The 22,728-nt window shown below is 35.8% G+C and overlaps 2 protein-coding genes across 2 annotated transcripts in view; both read left to right on the forward strand.

The window, feature by feature from the left end:
• Nucleotides 1–8,680, forward strand: part of LOC131053200 (pentatricopeptide repeat-containing protein At3g12770-like) — a 33,222-nt gene extending 24,542 nt beyond the window's left edge. The window contains exon 2 of the mRNA XM_057987819.2: nt 6,713–8,680. Coding sequence (XP_057843802.2) covers nt 6,713–8,680 — 1,968 coding nt within the window. The remainder of the gene's footprint in view (nt 1–6,712) is intronic.
• Nucleotides 8,681–14,768: 6,088 nt separating this feature from the next.
• On the forward strand, nt 14,769–18,442 carry LOC131856743 (glucan endo-1,3-beta-glucosidase-like). Its single transcript, XM_059208653.1, has 4 exons — nt 14,769–14,847; nt 16,502–17,502; nt 18,088–18,181; nt 18,324–18,442. The coding sequence occupies exons 1-4, from the start codon at nt 14,769–14,771 to the stop codon at nt 18,440–18,442; spliced, it is 1,293 nt and encodes a 430-aa protein (XP_059064636.1).
• The last annotated feature ends 4,286 nt before the right edge of the window (nt 18,443–22,728 follow it).

Below are 22,728 nucleotides of genomic sequence, written 5' to 3' on the forward strand. Positions count from 1 at the left end.
GTGTCCTAAGGGGTCATATGGCATCCTATGACCCCTTAGGACACCATATGGTGTTGTTATGTGTCGTATGGTGTCTTAAGGGGTCATATGGTGTCCTAAGGGGTCACAAGACACCATATGACCTCTTAGGAAACAATACGACCTCTAATGACACCTAAGGGGTCATATGGTGGGCTAATAGGAATTACAGAAGAAGAGAAAGAGGGAGGGAGAGAAGAAGAGAAAGAGGGATGGGGGAGAAGGGGGGAGAGAGAGAGAGAGAGAGAGAGAGAGGAGGGGGAGGGAGAGGAAGAGATATCGAATCCAGGACACAATATGACCTTTAGAACACAATATGACCCCTAACAACATCTAATGGGTCATAGGGTGTCCTAAGGGGTCATATGACACTATATTATCACCTAGCACACCATAGGACTTATAATGACACCAAATAGTGTCCTAAGGGGTCATAGAACACCATGTGACCCTTTAGAACACCATATGGTGTTGTTATGGGTCATTGGTGTCCCGAGGGGTCATATGGCATCCTATGACCCCTTAGGACACTATATGGTGTTGTTATTTGTCGTATGGTGTCTTAAGGGGTCATGTGGTGTCCTAAGGGGTCACAGAACACCATATGACCTCCTAGAAAATAATACGACCTCTAATGAAACCTAAGGGGTCATATGGTGGGGCTAATAGGAATTACAGAAGAAGAGAAAGAGGGAGGGAGAGAAGAAGAGAAAGAGGGATGGGGTATGGACAAGGGAGAAGGGGAGAGAGTGTGAGATAGAGGGATGGGTGTGGAGGAAGAGAGAGAGAGAGAGAGAGAGAGAGAGAGAGAGAGAGAGAGAGGAGGGGGAAGGAGAGGAAGATATATTGAATCCAAGACACAATATGACCCCTAACAACATCTAAGGGGGTCATAGGGTGTCCTAAGGGGTCATATGACACTATATTATCCCTTAGCACACCATAGAACCTATAACAACACCAAATAGTGTCCTAAGGTGTCATAGAACACCATATGACCCTTTAGAACACCATATGGTGTTCTTATGGGTCATTGGTGTCCCAAGGGGTCATATGGCATCCTATGACCCCTTAGGACACCATAGGGTGTTGTTATGGGTTGTGTGGTGTCTTAAGGGGTCATATGGTGTCCCGAGGTGTCACATGACACCATATGACCTCTTAGGAAATAAGACAACCTCTAATGACACCTAAGGGGTCATATGGTGGGCTAATAAAATGATATATTAAATTTAAAGTTATGAATAGAACATCATACAATAGAATATCATACAATAGAACTTCAGTAGTTTAGTTTTGATATGGCTAAGTTAGACTATTGTCAACATAAGAGAGACTCCAAGTGAAGAAACAATAAGGTTTCGCTAAAAAGCAAGTGTAAGAGCTTGACCTAACCCTAAGAGTACTACCTAAGTTCTAAAACATGTGATGCTATTAAATTTACAAGGTTATAGGACTAATCTCGATTGTGACTATAGGAATTACAGAAGAAGAGAAAGAGGGATGGGGTATGGAGGAAGGGAGAAGGGGGGAGAGAGAGAGAGGGGGAGAGAGGGAGAGAAGGGGGGGGGAGGGAGAGGAAGAGATATTGAATCCAAGACACAATATGACCCTTAGAACACAATATGACCCCTAACAATATCCAAAGGGTCATAGGGTGTCCTAAGGGGTCATATGACACTATATTATCCCTTAGCACACCATAGGACCTATAACAACACCAAATAGTATCCTAAGGGGTCATAGAACACCATATGACTCTTTAGAACACCATATGGTGTTGTTATGGGTCATTGGTGTCGCGAGGGGTCATATGGCATCCTATGACCCCTTAGGACACCATATGGCATTGTTATGGGTTGTATGGTGTCTTAAGGGGTCATATGGTGTCTTAAGGGGTCATAGGACACCATATGACCTCTTGGGAAAAAATACGACCTCTAATGACACCTAAGGGGTCATACTCTAATGACACCTAAGGGGTCATATGGTGGGCTAATAAAATGATATATTAAATTTAAAGTTATGAATAGAACATAACAATACTCCAAGCAAACAAACAATGAGGCTTCACTAATAAGCAAGTGTAAGAGCTTGATGTAACCCTAAGAGTACTTCCTAAGTTCTAAAACATATGATGCTATTAAATATGCAAGGTTATAAGACTGATCTCAATTGTGAATATAGGAATTACACACTTGATTTCTTTCATGGGTATGTACCGTTCCAAGCCGTTTGACAAGTGATGATCATCATATACTACCACTACCATGCATACAACAAACTTTAATTTCTTTAGGTGACAGGCGTTGTGTAACAACATGGGAACTTTCGCATACCCACCACTATCATTCTCCAGGACATCATCTGTGTTACTCTCTCTCTTTCTCTTCCTACTAGTTGTTTTCTTCTGAAAAACATATTGCAGGTACTCTGACTCATCATGTTGAGTTGTTGATAATTTTCCACATCTACTTCGCTCATTAAAAACACATTCGAGAAGAATATTGTTGCAAGTTTCCTTGTTTATCATGGTAATACACCCGTGGTTCAATTTCAACCCTATTCCTCCTATTCAATACACACACAAATCCATTAGTCAATTTTCTTAGGAGAGCATACATGATAAAAATCAAAGAGGAAGTTGCAGAAAAGAAATAAATTCACTTACTTCTATAGAAGTGCAAACACAGTTGCAGTGGGGTATGGAGGGAGGGAGGGAGAGAAGAAGAGAAAGAGGGATGGGGTATGGAGGAAGGGAGAAGGGGAGAGAGTGAGAGAGAGAGGGATGGGGTATAGAGGAAGGGATAAGGGGAGAGAGGGAGGGATGGGGTATGGAGGAAGGGAGAAGGAGAAGGAGAAGGAGAGAGAGGGAGAGAGAGAGGCACCTTGTATGCATTTGAGAGGAGAAAATACACTTACATGTGTATATATATACATATATATAAATATTATATATTATATGTATATACACATATTATATATACAATATCATATTATACAATAGCGCATACACACTATTTATAGTAAAAAGAGCACGTGCATGTTGTTTATAATAAAAAGAGTGCGTACGCGCTTATTACACCATAAGTACCCTGTACGCGCTTTTGACTTTTTAGGCTTGGAAATAGGCCTGGATGACAAAGCTACGGTTTGGAAGTTTGATTTCCCTTCATTTCTCTCATTTTTGATATGTTTTATTTTATCAACTTGGTTTATCGACTTTGTCATCATCATGTTTACACTTCATCAAGTGTATTTCTAAAATTGCCACCATATTTTCACCCATCTTCTAAGCTTTCAAACCATATAATTTTTTTTCAATTTGAACAACAATAACATATTATTATTGAATTTCTTTTACCAATGTCTCCATAGTTCTCACAAACATAGGTGCACCATTTTTTGAATAACTTTTGATATACTTATCCAAATTTTAAAAAAATTATATATTATTGTAGTGCACTTGATTCTTTACAATTTTTTAAAAAATAAATTGTATTTTCGATTTGTTTTAGTGCAACTTATGCTTCGCGCACGACCAGGTACCTAATTTTTTAGGATGTGCTTGATTGGAAAAATCATAAAAAAAATACTCAACAAAAAATTACAAATAAATACACATCTTCTAGTGCTCACTCTTAACTATCTTTATGCCAAAGGATTTGTCAAAATACTAAATCTAACTATTACTTTTTTGATGTGCACGCCAGACACTATTATGTTTTTCAGAAAAAAAATCAAGGTCAGTTTTTCGTGTGCGAAGGATTTGACCCCCTTAATCTTATCCAATTTTGAAAAAGTTTAGTAGCTTGGAAACTAGATTCAGAGTACTACAATATTTGTTTTTTGATTATCTTCATATCTTGAGTGGATGACTTTCAAATTTTGCCTCCAAGTTCAGGTTCACCTAATTTAAAAAAATAAGTGTCCACTTATACCCCCTTTTTGACCACCATCTTTGTGCACTTACCCAAAGATCGGGTTCTTTTACTTTTGCAATGAATTGAAATTGATCCTTTTAGGCACCAAATGAAGGTGAAGTTCATTTTAACCTTGCTAAAAGTAAATTTGTTTGTTCTTTTTAGAGCCCCAAACGAAATGTTTTTCCTAACTTGCAGGAATGAAAGGTTTGTTTAGTTGTTCTTTTTACCATGCAATGATGAAAAGATGAAGTTTTGTTTTAAACACCAATAGGAAGTATGGAATTTGTTTTAAGAATCCAAATGAAAATGTGAGGTTCATTTTAAGCTTTTGCAAAAAAGAGAGAGTTCTTTTTAACCAACTTTTTGAAAGAAAGCAAAAAAAACTTAAACTCTTGTTGCTCCTCCACAAAAAGATTAGAACCTGCATAAAATCAATTAGCAAAAACAATGAAATTTTAGTGTGGGCTTATACAAGCCTAAAATGATCTTCCTTCGGTTACAAATTTTGCCTTTTTGTTACATCAATGCGCTAAACTGTTACACCTATGCGCTAAAGAAATACACAAAAGCGCTATAGAATGATCTATATGTGCTAAACTGATTACTGGATGCGCTAGTCTATTTTCTAAATACACTATAATTTTACAATTGACAGTTAGAATATTATGCACTAACTAAAATGCCAAATACGCTAATAAAAGGGTCTTATGTGCTAAACATTAAACCGGATGCGCTAGCCAAAGGTTTCTACGTGCTAACAAAATGTTCCAATGCGCTAACTCATCTTTTCCACGTATCTGCAATGTTACTATTGCATGAAAAATGATATGTTTTATGGGGTTATGCCCCATAGTGTGGACCATAAATGTGTGCGGGAAAAGTGGTGCAAGGAAATGAAAAATTCGGTTTCAAAAAGGTCCACACACCAATGGGACTTTTGGTGCAAGTTATGAAGCTATATTGAATTTCTCAACTCCCCAAGGGATGCTCCATTGTTCTCTATCTCACAGGATCCCTCAAGTCAATGCCTTTACTCTCATATCACTAAGCAAAGTGACTTAGGAATGACAACTCCAAGAATGAGGGATGTTTGATTAATTTATCATGAATGCATTCCTAGATGTGTATGATATTGAAACTAGAATGATTTAAACTAGCATGAATATGATGATAAGATCAAGATTAGTAAACTTATCCTAGCATGATATACTAGTCTAACATGGATATGCTATGATATTTAAAATTACTTCTAAAATGCTTATTAAAATGATTTTATGAAAGAGAGGTTAAATTCTTAGCAAAATGACTATAGATTAGATGCATGAAACTTGGATATCTCAAAATGAGAGAATGAGAGCTCTATTTATAGGAAAAATAGGGCAATGGATGGTCAAGATTAGATAATCTTAACAAGGGTTAGGATTGAAAGTTATTAATCCATGTTTACAATTCTCACCAATGAAAATGTGACAATTGTCAACAAGAGACTGTTTGAGAGGAGATGCAAGAAGCATTAAATGCTTGAGAAGATATGATGGTTACCTTAGGAGGTAAGGGTTAAGGTTAAGTTAGGTTCATCCATTGGATAAAGCTTTTACCCAAAGGATAAACTCTTGTGCAAGGGTTAAAGGGATAACCAAGGTTAAAGCTATGAATGCTTGATGAGACCCTTGGGTTGGATGAAGGTTGAGTTAGGCAGAAAGTCTCTAACCATGCCAAAAGGTTGAGTTAACCATTAATGGTTATGAAGACTTTGAAGGTTAACTTGTTGAAGACATAAAACCTTTAATGATTTTCAAAGACTTTGAGGGTTTGAGAAGTGACTTTCCTTTGCTTAGGGATGTGACAATATTTAGGAGATGGATTTAGAAGTGATTAGAAGAATCTAGAAGGGGGTTTAGAGAGGCAAGTAGGAGATGTAGGATTTTGCAAGTGGATGGAGGGGAATTTTAATTAAAATAAATTACTTTATTTCAACAAAAATAGATGCAACTTGCATAAATACAAGTGGACGATTTAAATAAATAAATTAGATTTATTTACTTGCAATGATCAATTTAATTAAATGTAAATTTAATTAAAAAGGGAGAAAGGGGAATTAATTAAATAAAGTGATTTATTTAATTAAAGACTATGAAAGGCTTAGGTGAACTTAATTAAATAAATTAAATAATTCATTTAATCAAATAGATGAATATAAAGAATTTAATTAAATAGAAGAACGAAGTTAAAATGAATATTAAATATTCACTTAAGAAAATGGTCATTTTTATACGTCTATACATATGTCTAACTGAAAACGACTGAATTATAAAGATATTGATGTATAGATTACAATATAATAATAGTGAATAGGATGATCTAATACTCTTAAGGTGACATATGAACTTGGTTTACCCCAATAATTTGTGTTGAAAGAAAGGACATTATGCATTGTTAGTGTGGGCTATAACCCTCGTTCTAAACAAATCTTGTTTTAGGTTTGTTTTTGCATCTTCCAAATCGTCTGTGTAAATTCTACTTAAGTTTTACAATTTCAGTGAGCGGCTCAGCTCCCAAATGATTACAAAACGATTCTGGTAGCTTTCATTCATGGATGCTGTGCAAGATGACAATACTTCTAGCCCTGTTCGCAGGCTCGGGTTCGACAACATCCCCAAACACACAAACACTAAAGCAAGAGAAAGAGAAAGAGCAAGGCATGGACACAGAACAACATAATGCATTCATACTTTAAGCTGTTTCAAACATGCTCCAATATCAAACAGTTGCAGCAAATCCATGGACACATTATTGCGACGGGACTCGCCGAAAATGAAATATTGGGTTCTAGGCTTATAAGCGCGTATGGAAAGCGGCAGAGTGTAGATTATGCACGCCTGGTTTTTGACAGAATTCCCAAAGAAAGCGTATTTTTATGGAATTCAATGATTACTGGGTATTCCAAGAATGGGTTTTGGGACAAAACCCTGGAGCTCTTTTGCCAAATGCAGAATGAACAAGAAGCAGACCATTTTACATTCCCCTGCGTTCTCGAAGCATGCGCTGCAATTTCTGCTCTGCAGAAAGGCAGGGAAGTTCATGTTCGTGCAATAACATGTGGATTGGAATCCCATCTGTTTACAGCGAATACACTTATTACCATGTATGCGAAATGCAGGCGTGTGGAAGATGCACGCAAAGTGTTTGACAAAATGTGTCCATCCGAAAGAGATACGGTGTCCTGGAACTCTATGGTTGGAGGTTATGTGCAGAATGGGAAGGGAATCAAGGCTTTGGAGTTATATATTCAAATGAAGACGAGGATCGAACCAGATGCAGTGACATTCATAAGCCTTCTTCCAATCTTTTCAGATGTCAATAAGGGTAAGGAGATTCATGCTTGCATACTCAGTCGTGGACTGCATTTGAATTTACAAGTGGGGAACGCACTTGTAGCAATGTATGCTAAATGCGGCATTATTGAGTGCGCGCTCAAAGTGTTTGACGGAATGCTTGAAAAAGATGTTGTATCATGGACTGCAATGATCACAGGATATGTCCAGAATGGACAGAGTGGAGAAGCCTTAAAGTTGTTCCACAAAATGCAGCTGGCAAGGGTCAAGCCAAATGCTGTTACTATCATAAGTGTTCTTCCAGCTTGCACCGCCCTAGTAGCTCTTCAACAAGGTAAGGAAGTACATAATTCAGTTATAAGAAATGGGTTTGAATCGGATGTTTTCGTGGTCAGTACCCTGATAGACATGTATGCCAAATGTGGGAGTTTGAAGATTGCACTTCACTTATTTAACACAATGGCGCATAAAGATCCGGCCTTGTGGACTGCAATGATTTCTAGCTATAGTATAAATGGGTGTGCAGATGAGGCAATTAGGCTTTTCGATCGAATGCTTGCTTTAGGATATAAGCCGGACAGTGTCACCTTTGTCGCTGTTCTATCTGCTTGCAGTCGTGCAGGCATGGTAGTGAAAGGCCGGCGTTACTTTGATAGGATGAAACTAGATTATTGCATTGTACCTGGGTTGGAGCACTATGCATGCATTGTAGACCTTCTTGGTCGAGCAGGGCACTTGGACGAGGCATATGATTTCATTGGCAATATGCCGTTAAAACCAAATGATGATGTGTGGGGTGCCTTGCTTGGTGCCTGCAGAATTCATCAAAATATACAGTTGGGAGAGCTTGTAGCAGAACATCTCTATGACCTGAAACCCAAGAAGGCTGGCTATTATGTTCTGATGTCAAATATCTATGCTGCAGCTGGAAGATGGGATGGTGTAGAAAAGGTAAGAGCAATAATGAAAGGCAAGGGGGCGACAAAGATGCCAGGATATGCCTGGATTGAGATCAAGAAAAAGGTTCATGCATTCCTTGTAGAGGACAGAGCACATGCACAATCAGCAGAAATTTATACAACATTAGAGGATTTGGCCGGGAAAATGAAAGAGGCAGGATATGTGCCCAATACAAACTTTGTGTTGCAAGATGTGGAGGAGGAAGAAAAGGAGCATATCCTATGTAGTCATAGTGAGAAGCTGGCTATTGCTTTTGGGCTTATGAATATTAAATGCCCTGGTACATCTATCCGAATCATAAAGAATCTTCGCATTTGTGGTGATTGCCACCATGCCATGAAGTTTATCTCCATAATTGTTGAACGAGAAATAATTATTAGAGACTTGAGTCGCTTTCATCATTTCAAGAATGGGGAATGTTCTTGTGGAAATTACTGGTGATATTAATGGAAAGGATTCAACAAATGGGAGGACTGTTAGTAATACCGTATGGTGATTTCCACAGTCACCACTTTCAGCTCCAAATCTTTGAGCAGAAATTCATTGTGAAAGATTTTATCGGCATCCATCGTTTTGAGAAGAGAATGGCCTATGTTTTTATGGAGCTTGGGCAATGCTCACTTGAAGGAGACCAAAACCAAAAGGATGAACCACAACTATAAGCAATATGGTGATTTTCAAAACAAAACCACTTTTTAATTTGTTGAGTAAAAACTATTATAGATTCAATTGACTTCCACCATTTCAAGAATGGGCAAACAATCTTATGGAGATTGGACTATGTTCTTGCCAAAACGTTATGGAGGTATTACTTGAAGGAGATCAACTATCACAAAGGGCTTATTGACAAACATTATCATCCACTCAAAATAAATGGATTAATTTTAAGTTACAGAACCAGGTCATCCACGTGACCAAGAGCAGAACCAAATACATATCACAAGAAGCTCCTGTTTGTGGTCCTCTTCAATGACTTGCTTTTAACACTGAAGTCTTAAAATCAGATGCTTTTATAGTTAAATTCTTTTTAAGAAAGTGCTTCTAACTTCTTTGACAATTTGTGTATCATTCTCTTGTCATTCGATGGACTCTCTTTGAGCAAATGCATTTCCTATTACTCTACTCTACAAAATTTTTGAAATCAATACGAACGTAAGAGTTTATGCTGTTGTGGCATCTTACTTGATTGAATTTTTGGTATGTTTGATGAGTAGGTCTTTCTTTGAATTTTATGTATGAAATGTTTTCTAAAGGGTTTTCAAAGCATAGGCATTTTTCATAAAGAAATAAATCAACTTGTCTCTAGCAAAGCTTGAAGCTAAGAGATAATATGGCATGTTTGTCTATTACTACCATCAAGGGACATTTAAAGTTTTATTGTAAAAAAATTTACAAATCATTGTATATTTTGATCTTAAGAAATTATAAAATGTACAATTTTTTGACTAAAATGTTAAAAAAATGTAAAATTTTGGTGGAAAAAAAAAAATATAATGCAAATTGGATCACCGCTATGTCAGACCTGTGTTGTATCATAACAAGAATTGGATTTTTTAAATTTTTATTTTATTTACAAAAATTATAAGTATTATTTTTTCTTTGGTAAACTCGGATTTCTAAGCTTGGCCTAAGCCCAAAAAAACTACTTACAAGGGGGTATCTTCTCATTGGGTTTATCATTGATACCACTATTAGGGGGCCTCTATCTTGAAGGCATTATTCCCACATTCAAACCCATGAACTCAACAATCCAACAGACACACAACCTACAAGCACTACTACTCAGTGAAGCCACACATTTTATTATTATTGCAATAAAGTGTATTGTTTGATAAACAAGTAAAGTGTATCCAATAATATGTGATAAGTGCATGGGCTAGGATGATCATTGAAATCCGTTGTTGAGGAGGGAAGTCGCAAATGATCCCACATACAAAAATGATAAGCAATATTATCATAGAAAAAGAGTGGGTAGGGAAAGATTCTCACACTCAAAGGAGGTAGCCTTAGATCCAAGGTATAATTATTAAGGCACAACATTATATAGGGGAAGGTGTGATGCCTAAATGATAGGGTGATATACCAATAGAAACTCATTTGAAATGGGAAAAGTATGATGCACCTTCAACCCCTAATTTGAGGATACAAAAATTAAAGCACAAAGAACATGGGAAAAGCATGATACTCCAAATGTAAAAATATGACAATGCAAGCTAAAATACTATAAAGAAGGCATAACACCCCTAATGTAAAGGTAACAAAATATAATGTTAAATTTGGAATAAGGCATGTGTTGTAAATTAAGTAATGCATGGGATAGATTATGTAATAAAAAATAAATTAACATGTTAATGTTATTTATTAGATGCAAGGTTTTAGTTAGTTATTAGTTATATGTAGTTGGTAGTTAGTGGTTTGAGTAGTTGGAAAAAATAAAGGCTTATAAAGTCATGTAATATAGTACATTGGTGTTGAAGATAAATGACTTAAAATTTGTGTGATGAGCCTTGTGATTTTTTTTGTCGTACATATGTTGTCATTGATGTCAAGAAAACTCAAGGAATATGTCCAGGGATGAGTGATGTGAAGAGAACATGAAGATGGTGTTGGATAGATTTGATAGATACCTTTATTTGGTATCATGATAGAAAGCTCTCTTGTGCTTCTCAATATTACCATCTAGACCCAGCTTCTTCTTGAATGCCCATTTACAACTAATGGGTTTTTGTTCCTCAAGAGATGGTACCAGATCCCATGTAGCAATCTTCTTCAATGCAACTATTTCTTTGTTCATGGCTTCCATCCAAGAATCTACATCATGCATACCCATTGCCTCTTTAATAGTCCTAGGCTCATCAACATTAGCAATTAAAGAAAAAATACAACTAGAATCTAACAATGAATAACCAAACATTTATGGCGAATAACCATATCTTTTAGGTTGCTCCCTCACATGCGTAGACCTCCTCAAAAATTTAGGTTGAGGATCTTGTTCCTCTTCAAAATTCTCTGAACTTCTAGAGCTCTCCTCATCATCAAGTCCCATAGGACTACATAGTTCATCTCTCTTATGAGGGTGGAATCTAAACTAGTACCTCCTCCTATTTCTCTTCCTTCTCTAGCGGCAAATCAACCACAAAAGGCTCCAACTCATGAAAGATAACACTCCTACTATAAAACACCTTCTCTATAACTGGATCCCAAAGCTTGTATCCCTTCACATCGACACCATAGTTGATGAAGATACATTTAACCACCTTGTTCTCCAATTTAGATCTATTTTCACTAGACACATGACCATATGTCTCATAGCCAAAGACTCTAAGATGTCGAGCATTGAAGGCTTTTTACCAAACCATGCTTCCATAGGGGTCTTTTCAACAAGCATCAAAGTAGGAGATCTATTTATTAAATAACATGTAGTGGCTATCACCTCAACCCAAAACTTCAATTCAAGGCCAACATCACTCAGCATACTCCTAGCCTTCTCCATCAATATTCTCTTCATCCTCTCTGCAACTCCTTTTTGCGTGGGGTGTATGGAGTTTTATTATGTCTTTCAATCTTGTGCTCCTCACATAACCTATCGAACTAAGTAGAACAAAACCCACCATTGTTATCTATCCTTGAGCACTTAATTTTCCTACTAACCCGATTTTCACACAAGGATTTAAATTTCTTAAATCGATTGAAAAATTCAGATTTACTTCTGAAGAATTAAACAAATGTCCTTCTAGAATAGTCTTCTATGAATGAAACCAAGTACACAGATCTATTTAAATAAGGCATGTTAACTGGACCAAACACATTAGAATGAAAATCAAGTCAAAAAACCTAGATTACTTATGAGAATCAAAATAAATGAAACATGGTGTTGCTTTCCATATATACAATGTTTGCAAAAGTCAAACTCAAGATTAGAATCATCAAGGCCTTCAACAAAGCTCTTATTTTTCAAGGCTCACAAGACCTTTTTACCTATGTGGCCAAGTCTTTGGTGCCACAACATTGTCTTCTTAGTTGAGAGCTTCATCTCCAAAGCATTAGCACCCTTAGGTACCCAAAAAGAACGACCATCAGAGGTTGATACAACAATATTCTTCTCTTCTTGATCTTACGATGAGGATGAAGATTCTGAAGCCCATTTCTTGGAATTCATAGAAGCACTATTGTAGTAAACCATGCATGCATCTAGCTTATACAGAGTGCGTAGTTGAACACCCTTAGCAAGCACCACAAAACCTCTAGTCATCTTGCATCCACCTTGCAAGAAAACAATTTGCATTCCCACATTGTTCATCTTGCTAACATAAAGAAGGTTTTGTGTCAAACCAAGAATGTGCAATACATCATCAATCCCCTTCACATTACCATCAGGGAATCAGATCTTGACTCTTCCATGGACATCAATCTTTAGGTGAGAGTCATCACCCAAGTACACCTTCCCACCATCATAATCTTTATACTTTGACAACCAACCCCTGTGAGAGGTCATGTGGAAGGAAGAACCTAATCTAATCAACCATACATCTTCTAATGCATGGATTGCCAAAGCAATGAAAAAAGAATCTGCATCAACTCGAGAGGATCAGTTGGAATCAAAATTAGAGGCTTTCCTAGTTTCCTTTTTCTTCTCCTCTTTACAAGCTTTCTATAAATGACCGGATGTGCCGCAGTTCCAACATTTAGCCTTGGACTTTTTACTACGGAATTTGGATCTCCTTGGAGACTTTGACTTGCCTTTAATGTCCTTCTTCTTACCTTTCTCTATTGATATTCCACGAGCAACAAGGGCCTCATTAGCTATCTCAGAAGACTTCCTCTGCATTTCTTCAAACAACAACAAAGAAACCACATCTTCCATCCTGAAAGTGGTTGTTGTGCTTCCAATAACCATTACAAGGGGATCCCATTAATTAGACAAAGAACACAATAGGAGCATGCTTCTTTCTTTATCATCAATTTTTACACCAATAGAGCTTAGTTGCGCAACTATAATATTAAAAGCATTCATATGATCTGCAACAGATCCTCCTTCCTCCAGTCTCGAAGAATACAACTTTGTCTTCAAAAAGAGCTTATTTACCAAGGATTTCCCTTGATAAATATCACCAAGCTTTTTCCAAAGTGTAGCAATAGTCTTCTCCTCATGAACATTAAGGAGCACAAAGTCAGCTAGACAAAGTCTTATCAATCCCTTAGCTTTCTTATCCAATGTATCCCAAGCATCTTACCCTATTGTTTGAGGCTTAGTCAAGTCTCTATCAACAATCATGTCTTCCATCTAGGGTTTTCAAAGCCCAAAATTGCCACCTTTGAATTTCTCCATCTCTATCCGTCTAGATGGGCTTGCCATCTTAGATCTATAACTAGACTAAGAACCTTCTATCTACAAAAGCTCCTACTAAAAAAAGATTTGCACAAAAAACCAGGCTACAACCCACTAATGATAACAAAGTTGGCCAAGGTCTTCAATGCCAATTAAAACGAAAGCGAAGGAGCAAAAACAACCTTCTCAAAAGCATCCTTATTCAATGCATCTCCTACACATAAATGGAAACTCCTTTTTGGATAAATCTTGCATAAATATTATTAAACGCAAATATTATTTATTTCTCAAATGCAAGGTGTTCAAGAAAATCAAGTCTTATGCCAAAATAGAATTTTGTATTTTGCTCAGGTTTATTCACGTGGAAGATATGATCCTATCGAATTTTTTTCCAAATTAGTGCTAAAGAATAGGAAGCAATTGCCACATGTCGCTTGAAGGGAACTTTGAGGAGCTCCTAAGAATTTTTCTTCTTCAAAGTTCCCTTCTTGTGACAAGTGTCACAATTTCCCTCTCTCCTCAATGCTTATTGGTCACACTTTGAAAATTTATATTATAACAGTAAATCATTAAAATCAGCAACATAAGACCATTGAAACTAATTAAATTAAATCTACTTGAAACTTTTAAGATCATTGAAACACCTTAATCCCAACAGCAAGCATACCTGCACTGTCTGGCATTTAAGTTCCAATTGAACATAAACATATACCTGCCAAAATTGTGGTTACCATTTGCTTCGATCTGCAAGAAGTTTGTCTATTTCTGCAATCAAATATGATATATACAATAAAATAAAAAACAACATTATATTTAAATGGATTTAGAGGGAAAGCATTTTTGAAAAGCATTTGGGAGGGTCTGAAAAGTGACCACCGTAACGGCTCTCCGTTCAACAAACGGGCCCGTCGCTGTATGTCATTGCATGTTAGCGAATTTGTATGCCTCTTTTTATGTATGGTTAGTTGTACTTTCGTGCTATTCTGTATGGAGAATAGTGGCGTTTTTTTTTAATGACTTGACTGCAATTGCCGTTCAATGCTTCCGTTGATTCTTCTTGCAATTGTCGTTCTTCCACCGGCCAAGACTCTGACTTGACTGACATAAGAAATGTCAGATTTGCTCTCTATAATTACAGAGCATAGATAGTAAACATTTAAATGTTTGGGCTTGGAGGATTTGCCTGGTCTCACAAAAAGAATGGGTTCCCGGCAAAGAAATAAAGATTGCTATGCTTTGGCTCTTCTCATTGTCGCTTCATTCTACATAACCAATGCAGGTGAGGTTACTCTTATCGAGACGCTCAGTTGCATAAGAAATTATTTAGCTGGTTTTTTTGGGGAAGATGGTAGTTGAATAAGATATTATCCTCAAAATTATTGTCAGAATCTAAATTTAACTGCAAAATCTGCAAAATCTCCTAAGCTGTCTGGACAATTTTCAACTCCACCCACAATATAAGCCTTGTGCAAACTTAAAAAACAGGGGCTCCTAACACAGAATGGGATACTGGCTTACTTGACAAATGAAGGGGTGAATCTTAAGGATATATCTTAACTGGAAAGTAGGGAAGTGGAAGATTGGACTGATTGAGCTCTGACTATTAGCTTATGATCAACCACCTTAAAGCTAGGTTTTATGTTTTCGGTCATCCAATTTGACATGTCAAAGCCTCTAGAAGAAATGATTGTGTTTCACAATTGCCCTGATGTGTTTTGGTAGTTCTGTGGTTGTTTTGCAATTTTATGCGATGGCTACTATTGGGTGTCAATTTAATCTTACAGATATTATATTTTTTTTCATTAGATTAAAAAGAGAAATTAGAGTTCTATTCCTGTTACAGTATAGAAGGTTATTACAAACATAGTTCTCTGAAAGGAATAATTGAGAGGTTGGTTTAATTTTATTATATGTTTTTGATTAGATGAAAAAGGGAAATTTGGGTTCTATTTCTGTTACAGAATCAGTGGCAATGAGTGATATAGTTGTGCATGAAAGTTTCTTTTCTCTCTTGCTGCACTATCCAGTTGAAGTGGATATTGACGACAGGGATAATGCGAGTTTCCTGACAAGTCCTGTGACACCAGGAGGAAAGGGCAAGAAGCCTGTAGTTGGGTTTGAGGTTGATATAAAAGCTATAGATGCTATAGATGCTACGATGTAGGAATTGATGCTGAAGATGCAGACATTGAGAAAATTTGCCAGCACATTTGTATGATTATAAGAAAAAGCTATGGTACAAGGATTACTAGTGGATACACAATTTCTCTATTGGAAGATGATAGACTGGTTAGGGTAGTGTGAAGGGTGAAGGGTATACAGGGCTTTAAATTTCAAGGGTTGGGTGAGGCAGTGGGACCGATGATTCAGTCAATGGTTGCAGTTTCGATAAATGTAGCTTATACTAGGGCTTGTAGTCACTGATTGACAGCTCCATCTACTATGAGAGTGGTCCATTGGAAATTTTTCTCAATCGCCCTGACGTGTTTTGGTAGTGCTATGTTTGTATTGTAATATTATCTGGTGGCTACTACTGGTTGCAAATTTAATCTTATAGTTTAGAGCTATTTTATAATTTTGATTACATTAAAAGGAAAATTGGGATCCTATTTCTGTTACAGAATCAGTCAGAGACTATAGCAAGCAAAATTCTTTAAAAATGAAGAATGGAGAACACATAGGAAAAACAACCAGTTATAATGCCAACATAAACAATACGAAAAAGACATTCCTTGAAAACTTAAGAAAATTCCCTTGTATTTTAGTATTAATAGTTTGTGAAAAAGACCTGTCAATGAAATCCCATATATTAACTTCAAAAAAATTAAATAGAACTAAACTAAGTTTTGTCGTAATAAAAGTGATTTGTATTCATCTCATTTTGACGAAATCTCTTAATATTCACACATATAAATCTCTTAATTTTCTCATAGATTGTGAAAAGATAGGACTATGCTATGGAATGCTTTCAGACAGTTTGCCTTCTCACAATAAGGTGGTGAATCTGATGCAGTCAAACAACATAGGAAAGGTGAGATTATACTTTGCAAGTCAGGACGCCCTGCAGGCCCTGAACAATTCTGGAATCGAAGTTATTGTGGGAGTTGGCAACGCTGAGCTTCAGACGATTGCAGGTGACCAGGATGTAGCGAACATATGGGTGAATGACAACATTAAACAATTCCATCCTTCTGTCAACATCAAATACATTGCAGTGGGAAACGAGGTATTTTTAAATAGAACACTCATTTTGTATCTCCTGCCTGCAATGGAAAACATTCAGAGGGCATTGAGGAACGCTTATCTGCAGAACAACATCAAGGTCTCCACACCATACCCAACATCCGTGTTGAACAACTCATTTCCTCCCTCTGAGGGAACATTTGGTGAGGATATGAGTGCTATCCTTAAGTTTCTATCAGATAATGGCTCCCCTTTCATGGCCCACGTCTATCCATATTTCAGCTACAAAAACTCCGCAGGTTCAACTTCTGCAGACTATTCGCTGTTTAGATCGACAAGTACTGTGGTGACTGATGGCAATCTAATGTATAACAACTTGTTCGACGTTTTTGTCGACGCTTTTATATCTGCTATGGAAAAGCTGGGACATTCCAATATTCCAATTATAATAACTGAAAGTGGGTGGACCACTGCAGGCAATCCCGTGGCTACTGTGGACAATGCCCGAACTTACAACAACAATCTCATCAAGCATGTTTTGTCAAATGCAGGAACACCAAAGAGACCTGGAACGACAATTGAGACATATATTTTTACACTGTTCAATGAGAATCAGAAGACTGGGGCTGAGGCGCGCCATTTTGGTCTGTTTGATACCAATAAAATTCCTGTCTACCCTATGGACTCCCTAGCTGGAAGTTCTGTTTACCCTCCGCTCAGCTCACCTGAAAGTTCCAGGGATTTAAAAGTGGTGTATATATATCTAACAGTAATCTAGCAAATGATTGATTCCTTCTTTGTATCTCAATAGAAAACCATAAATTTTTTTAAAATATGAATACTACATCTAAAATTGTTTTTGTTAATAGTACAATGAATTATTTAGTATTGCGCAAGTTTAAAATTTTAAGTTTCAAATGCTGGTAGTTCCATTAGTTTTCTTAACAACAATATTGCTAAATAATTTGACTGAATTATTTTAAGAAAATAGTACTTGAATAAGAAATTTCCCCTCGAAAGATTATTCTTAAATTTGTTCACAGGAATCTAACTTAAGTGTTGGAAAACATTTCAATCCCACCCTCAATATAATCCCTCTGCAAACTTAAAAAACAGAGGCTCCTAACACAGAATGGGATACCGGATCACATGACAAATGGAGGAGTGAATCTTACAGGATATATCTTATTTGGAAAGTAGGAAGGTGGAAGATTGGCCTAATTGAGCTCTGAACTATTAGCTTATGCTCAAAAACTTTAAGGCTAGGTTGTGTTTTTGGCCATCGCATTTGGCATCTCAAAGCCTCCAGAAGAATTGATTGTGCTATAACTGGCAGGGGTTCTCAAGGCAGTTTTGTATCATTGCTTATGCAACATTTATCATCTTCCTTCTTGTGGGCAATCAATGTTTAGACATTCGGATTGGAGCATGTAAGTTTATGATGGGCAGGATGGGTATATCAAGAGGCACCATTATGGATGATTTTCTAAAAATGTTGAAAGTGGCAGTGGGTGATACAGTTGTGCATGCAAGTTTCCTTGCTATCTTGATGCACTATCCTGTTGAAAATAGATGTTGACGACAAGGATAATGTGGATTTCCAGACAAGTCCTTTGACACCAGGAGTAAAGGGCAAGGAGCCTGTGGTTGAGTTTAAGGTTGATATAAAAGCTACAGATGCTATGATTTAGAAATTAATGCTGAAGATGAAAGATTATGATAATTCAAACAATACTCCCAAAATACTGAAAGAAATATTCAGCTGAGAAAATCTGCGTATCTTATTATTTTATATAAAAAACTAACTATACTGAAAGAAATATTACGCTGAGAAAATCTGCATATCTTATTATTGCATATGAAAAACTAACTTTACTGAGTTGAATGATTACATTGAAAACTTGAATGTGTAAATTACAATAATCGTGAATTGTTTTACAGATGATTCCATTCCTAAGAATAGAAGAAAACTAAAACAAACTAAAAACAAAGCTTATTATAGCAGTTTGCAAACTACTGATTTATTAAAGCATAAAACTAAAAAACAAGATAAAAACTAAAAAGATATGATCTCTGGCTCAGCATCATTCTTATCATGATCTCCAACGTATCAATCGAATCTTTAATCCAACACAGAAATCTCATCTCCAATGCATCATATGTTCAGACACCAGAGAAAATTTGTCAGTGCAATTGAATTATCAAAAAAAGGTACAGGAATACAGGAACTTACTAGTATCAACCCAATACAACGCCTCTATTGGAAAATGATAATCTATTTAGGGTAGTGTGGATCAAGGTGAAGGTTATAAAAGGCTTTAAAAGTCATGGGTTTGGTGAGGCAGTGGGACCAATAATTCCCTCAATGGAATTGGTTCAGGTTGCAGTTTCGATGAATGGAGTTTATACTAGGTCGTATAATCACCGATTGACAGCTCCACCTACCATGAGAATGGCCCGTTTGATGGTTTCACTATTTGCCCTAATATGTTTTGGTAGTGCTAACTGCTAGGTTTGTTTTCAATATTGTCAGGTGGCTACTATTGGTTGCTCGTTTAATCTTTATAGTTTAGAGATATTTTATATTTTTTATTAGACTTAGATAAAAAGGAAAATTTGGATCCTACAGGAAAGATGGATCCTATTTCTGTTACAGAATCAATCAGAGACTATAGCAAACAAAAGTCTTTAAAAAGAACAATGAACAGCAAATAGAAAAAGAAACAGTTAATGCCAACATAAATAACATAAAAAAGACATTCCTTGAAAACTGAAAGACATTCCCCTATAATTTTAGCATTAATTGTTTATGAAAATGACCTGTTAATAAAACTCCATATAAGTGAACATGATGTCTCATTACTAAAATAATAATGCAGATGAAAAACATGAGCGTGAACAAGATCTTAGATACAATGAACATCATTTTTTAAATGTTTGATTTTTACATGGAGAAGAGAAATTTTCAGAAAGCAATGCACATGGAGCACCCATTATCAACTTTAGCTAGTTCATTTTGATATGTGGTCTTATGAAAACAATTTTTTTTAGGTAAGTCACTATATTTCATTACTTTTATTGATTATTCTTGAAAGTGTTTGTTTTAATTTTTTTAAGATCAAAATAATCAAGCCTTTGATATATTCAACAAGTTTAAAGTCCTCGTGGAAAATGAAAATGATGATAAAAGAAAGTTCTTAAGGGTCAATCATGGAGGGTAATTTTGTTCAAGAGATTTTAGGGATTATTGTAATCTTAGTGACATCTAAAGACAACTCACTATTTCTTGCACACCTCAAAAAAATGACATCGTTGAAAGGGAGAATCATACAATGGTGAAAATGATAAGGGTTATATTTCAAACCAAGAGATTGAGCATTTTCTTTTTGGGCTTATGTAGATTCTATAATAGTGTATATTCTCAAATAAAATCTCACTTGTGCACTTGCCATGACACCTTATGAAGCCTAGAACGAGAGAAAGAATACTGCTAATTATTTTGAAGTTTAAGTTCATGTAGTTGGTCAAAAGGAATAAATTTAGATCCAAAAAAGTCAATCATACATTTTTGTTTGGTATGGTGAACAAAATAAGGACTATAGGTTGTCTAATCCTCTCACTAATAGTATTTTTGTGTCAAGATATCTTTTGATGAAGGGATAGTTTAGGTTGCAAAATCCTCTTAGTAATAGTATGGTTGTGTCAAGTGATGTGATTTTTTATGCAAGAAGATATCTTTTGATGAAGGGAGAGTTTAGGTTGCAAAATCCTCTTAGTAATAGTATGGTTGTGTCAAGTGATGTGATTTTTGATGCAAGAAGAGTTTATGGACATCAAGAAAGACATGTTGAGAAGTCGAAATCCATTTTTAATGATAGTCTCAATGATGATATTCTGAATGAGTTAAATCCACTAATATTTTAGTTTCTGGCACTACAAGTCCATAAAGTAGCACCTCCTTTAATTCTAGTGCAAGTCTAGCTTCAATTCAAAGTTTCTCCAAGATAGACAAGAATTTGAAGCGACATTTATTAGAGGAAAATAAGTCAAGCATATGAAGATAATTTGAGAGGTGAGATAATGAATTTTACTTTACTTTCACAATTTAAATTTGAACTATTATTGTTTGAAGATGCATGTACTAATGAGGTTTGGATGCAAGCAATGCAAGAAGAGGTAGATTCTATTAATAGGAATGATTCTTGAGAACTTACATAGATTCTAAATGAGAAGAAAAATATTGTTACAATGTGGATTTACTTGAGACTGAGTACAACATTGATAGGAGTATTGAAAGATGTAAAGCATAGTTAGTTGTAAAAGGCTTCATACAAAGGTATGTAATAGATTATGAAGATATATTTCCATCACTAGAAAGACAACAAACCATTAGAATAATGGTTTGACTATGAAAAGTGTCTTCATAAATGGGTAATTAGAAAAGGAATTCTATTTCCAACAAACATAAGGTTTTTAAGTACAAGGTAAAGAACCATAACACCAAGTATACAATCTAAAGAAGGTTTTGTTTGGCCTCAAGCAAGCGCCAAGAGATGGTATGTTAGGATAAATGGATAGTTTAAATATAATGAATTCAAGAGAAACAAGAGTGGGCCTACTCTTCACTATAAGAAAGGAGATTTTTATATTGATGATTTGTTGTATATGGGTAGTAGTTTTAAGATGACAGATGAATTCAAAATTGTTAATAATGAACAAATTTGAAATGAAAGGTCGAGGTCTCATGCAATACTTTCTAATAAATTGAGGTTCATCATAGTGAGGATAAAATTTTTATTTATCAAATAAAATATGCAAAAGATAATGTTAAAAATTTGGTACGGTTGAATGTAAAGCAACATCCATTCCATCTACTTATGGAGGTAGGTAATGTAGAGAAGATATTACTAAAATAGATGATGAAACAACTTATGAAAGTTTTGTTGGAAGATTGATGTTTCTAACTCACACAAGACCATAAATCACTTATTTAGATTCTCTTTTTTCAAGGTATACAACTAAGCTATCCAAATTTCATATGAAGAAAAACAAGAGGATATTGATGTATGTGAAAGGTACTACAAGTTTTAGCATTTCTTATTATGAAACTCTAAAAGGTTTCAACTTGTTGGCTTTAGTGACTCAGATTGGAGAGGAAGTTTGGAAGATCAGAAGTCTACATTTGGTAATTGTATTTCACTTTGTTTAGGTTTAGTTCCATGGAGATCAAAATAGCAAATTACATTTTCTTTTTCATCTAAAGAAATAGAATATATTGTAGTCACTTTTGTACATACACAATCATTTTAGTTTTGAAAAGTTATAGAGGATATGGGGAGAAACAAATTTAGCTAATTAAATTGGTTTAGAATCTTATCGATCACAATAAGACAAAGCATTTTGATTTGAAATATTAGTTCATTTGAAATTCAGTTCAGAAAAAATATGTAAAATTGAGGTAGGTAAAGGCTCAAGAACAACAGATATCTTTACAAAGGTGATTACTAAGGTTCAATTTTTGACCATCTTTCAAATCTGTTTAGCATCAAGAAAATGCACTAATCAAAAGATAGATTTGAAGCCATTACTAGGAAGAGTTGAAATCTCTTCTATGAGCTCCTTCATTGATCTCTCAAAATATAGATTTCAGAGCCACTTGGAAGCCATTACTAGGAAGGACTCCTTTGTAAACCTTGCCAAAAACCTTCAAACCCCAAACTCAAAAAATTTCTTCCATATCAGTGGTCTTTCCGGGCGAAGTAAACCGGCCAGAGCTATGGTAACATTGAGCTGATCTTGGAGATGATCATAGTCAATCCAAGCTTGAATATTCTTTCTCTTATTTAGATCAAATTGAATGAACTGGTCACCAGCCCTGTAACCTACAGTTTTAGATTCTACATTATGGAGAGAGTTGAGATCTACCCCAACGTGATTGTCATTGATGACATCGAATTCTGGGTTCTTTACTGTGTCG

The sequence above is a fragment of the Cryptomeria japonica genome, chromosome 7, assembly GCF_030272615.1.
Source record: "Cryptomeria japonica chromosome 7, Sugi_1.0, whole genome shotgun sequence".
NCBI classification, from domain to species: domain Eukaryota; kingdom Viridiplantae; phylum Streptophyta; class Pinopsida; order Cupressales; family Cupressaceae; genus Cryptomeria; species Cryptomeria japonica.

Excerpts from the sequence above, each read along its gene's own strand:
- LOC131856743 (XM_059208653.1), top strand. The coding sequence starts at position 14,769 with ATGGGTTCCCGGCAAAGAAATAAAGATTGCTATGCTTTGGCTCTTCTC. Across the intron at positions 14,848-16,501 it reads ATTCTACATAACCAATGCAG|ATTGTGAAAAGATAGGACTA; the intron begins GTGAGGTTACTC and ends ATTTTCTCATAG. Across the intron at positions 18,182-18,323 it reads AGACATTCGGATTGGAGCAT|ATGTTGACGACAAGGATAAT; the intron begins GTAAGTTTATGA and ends TGTTGAAAATAG.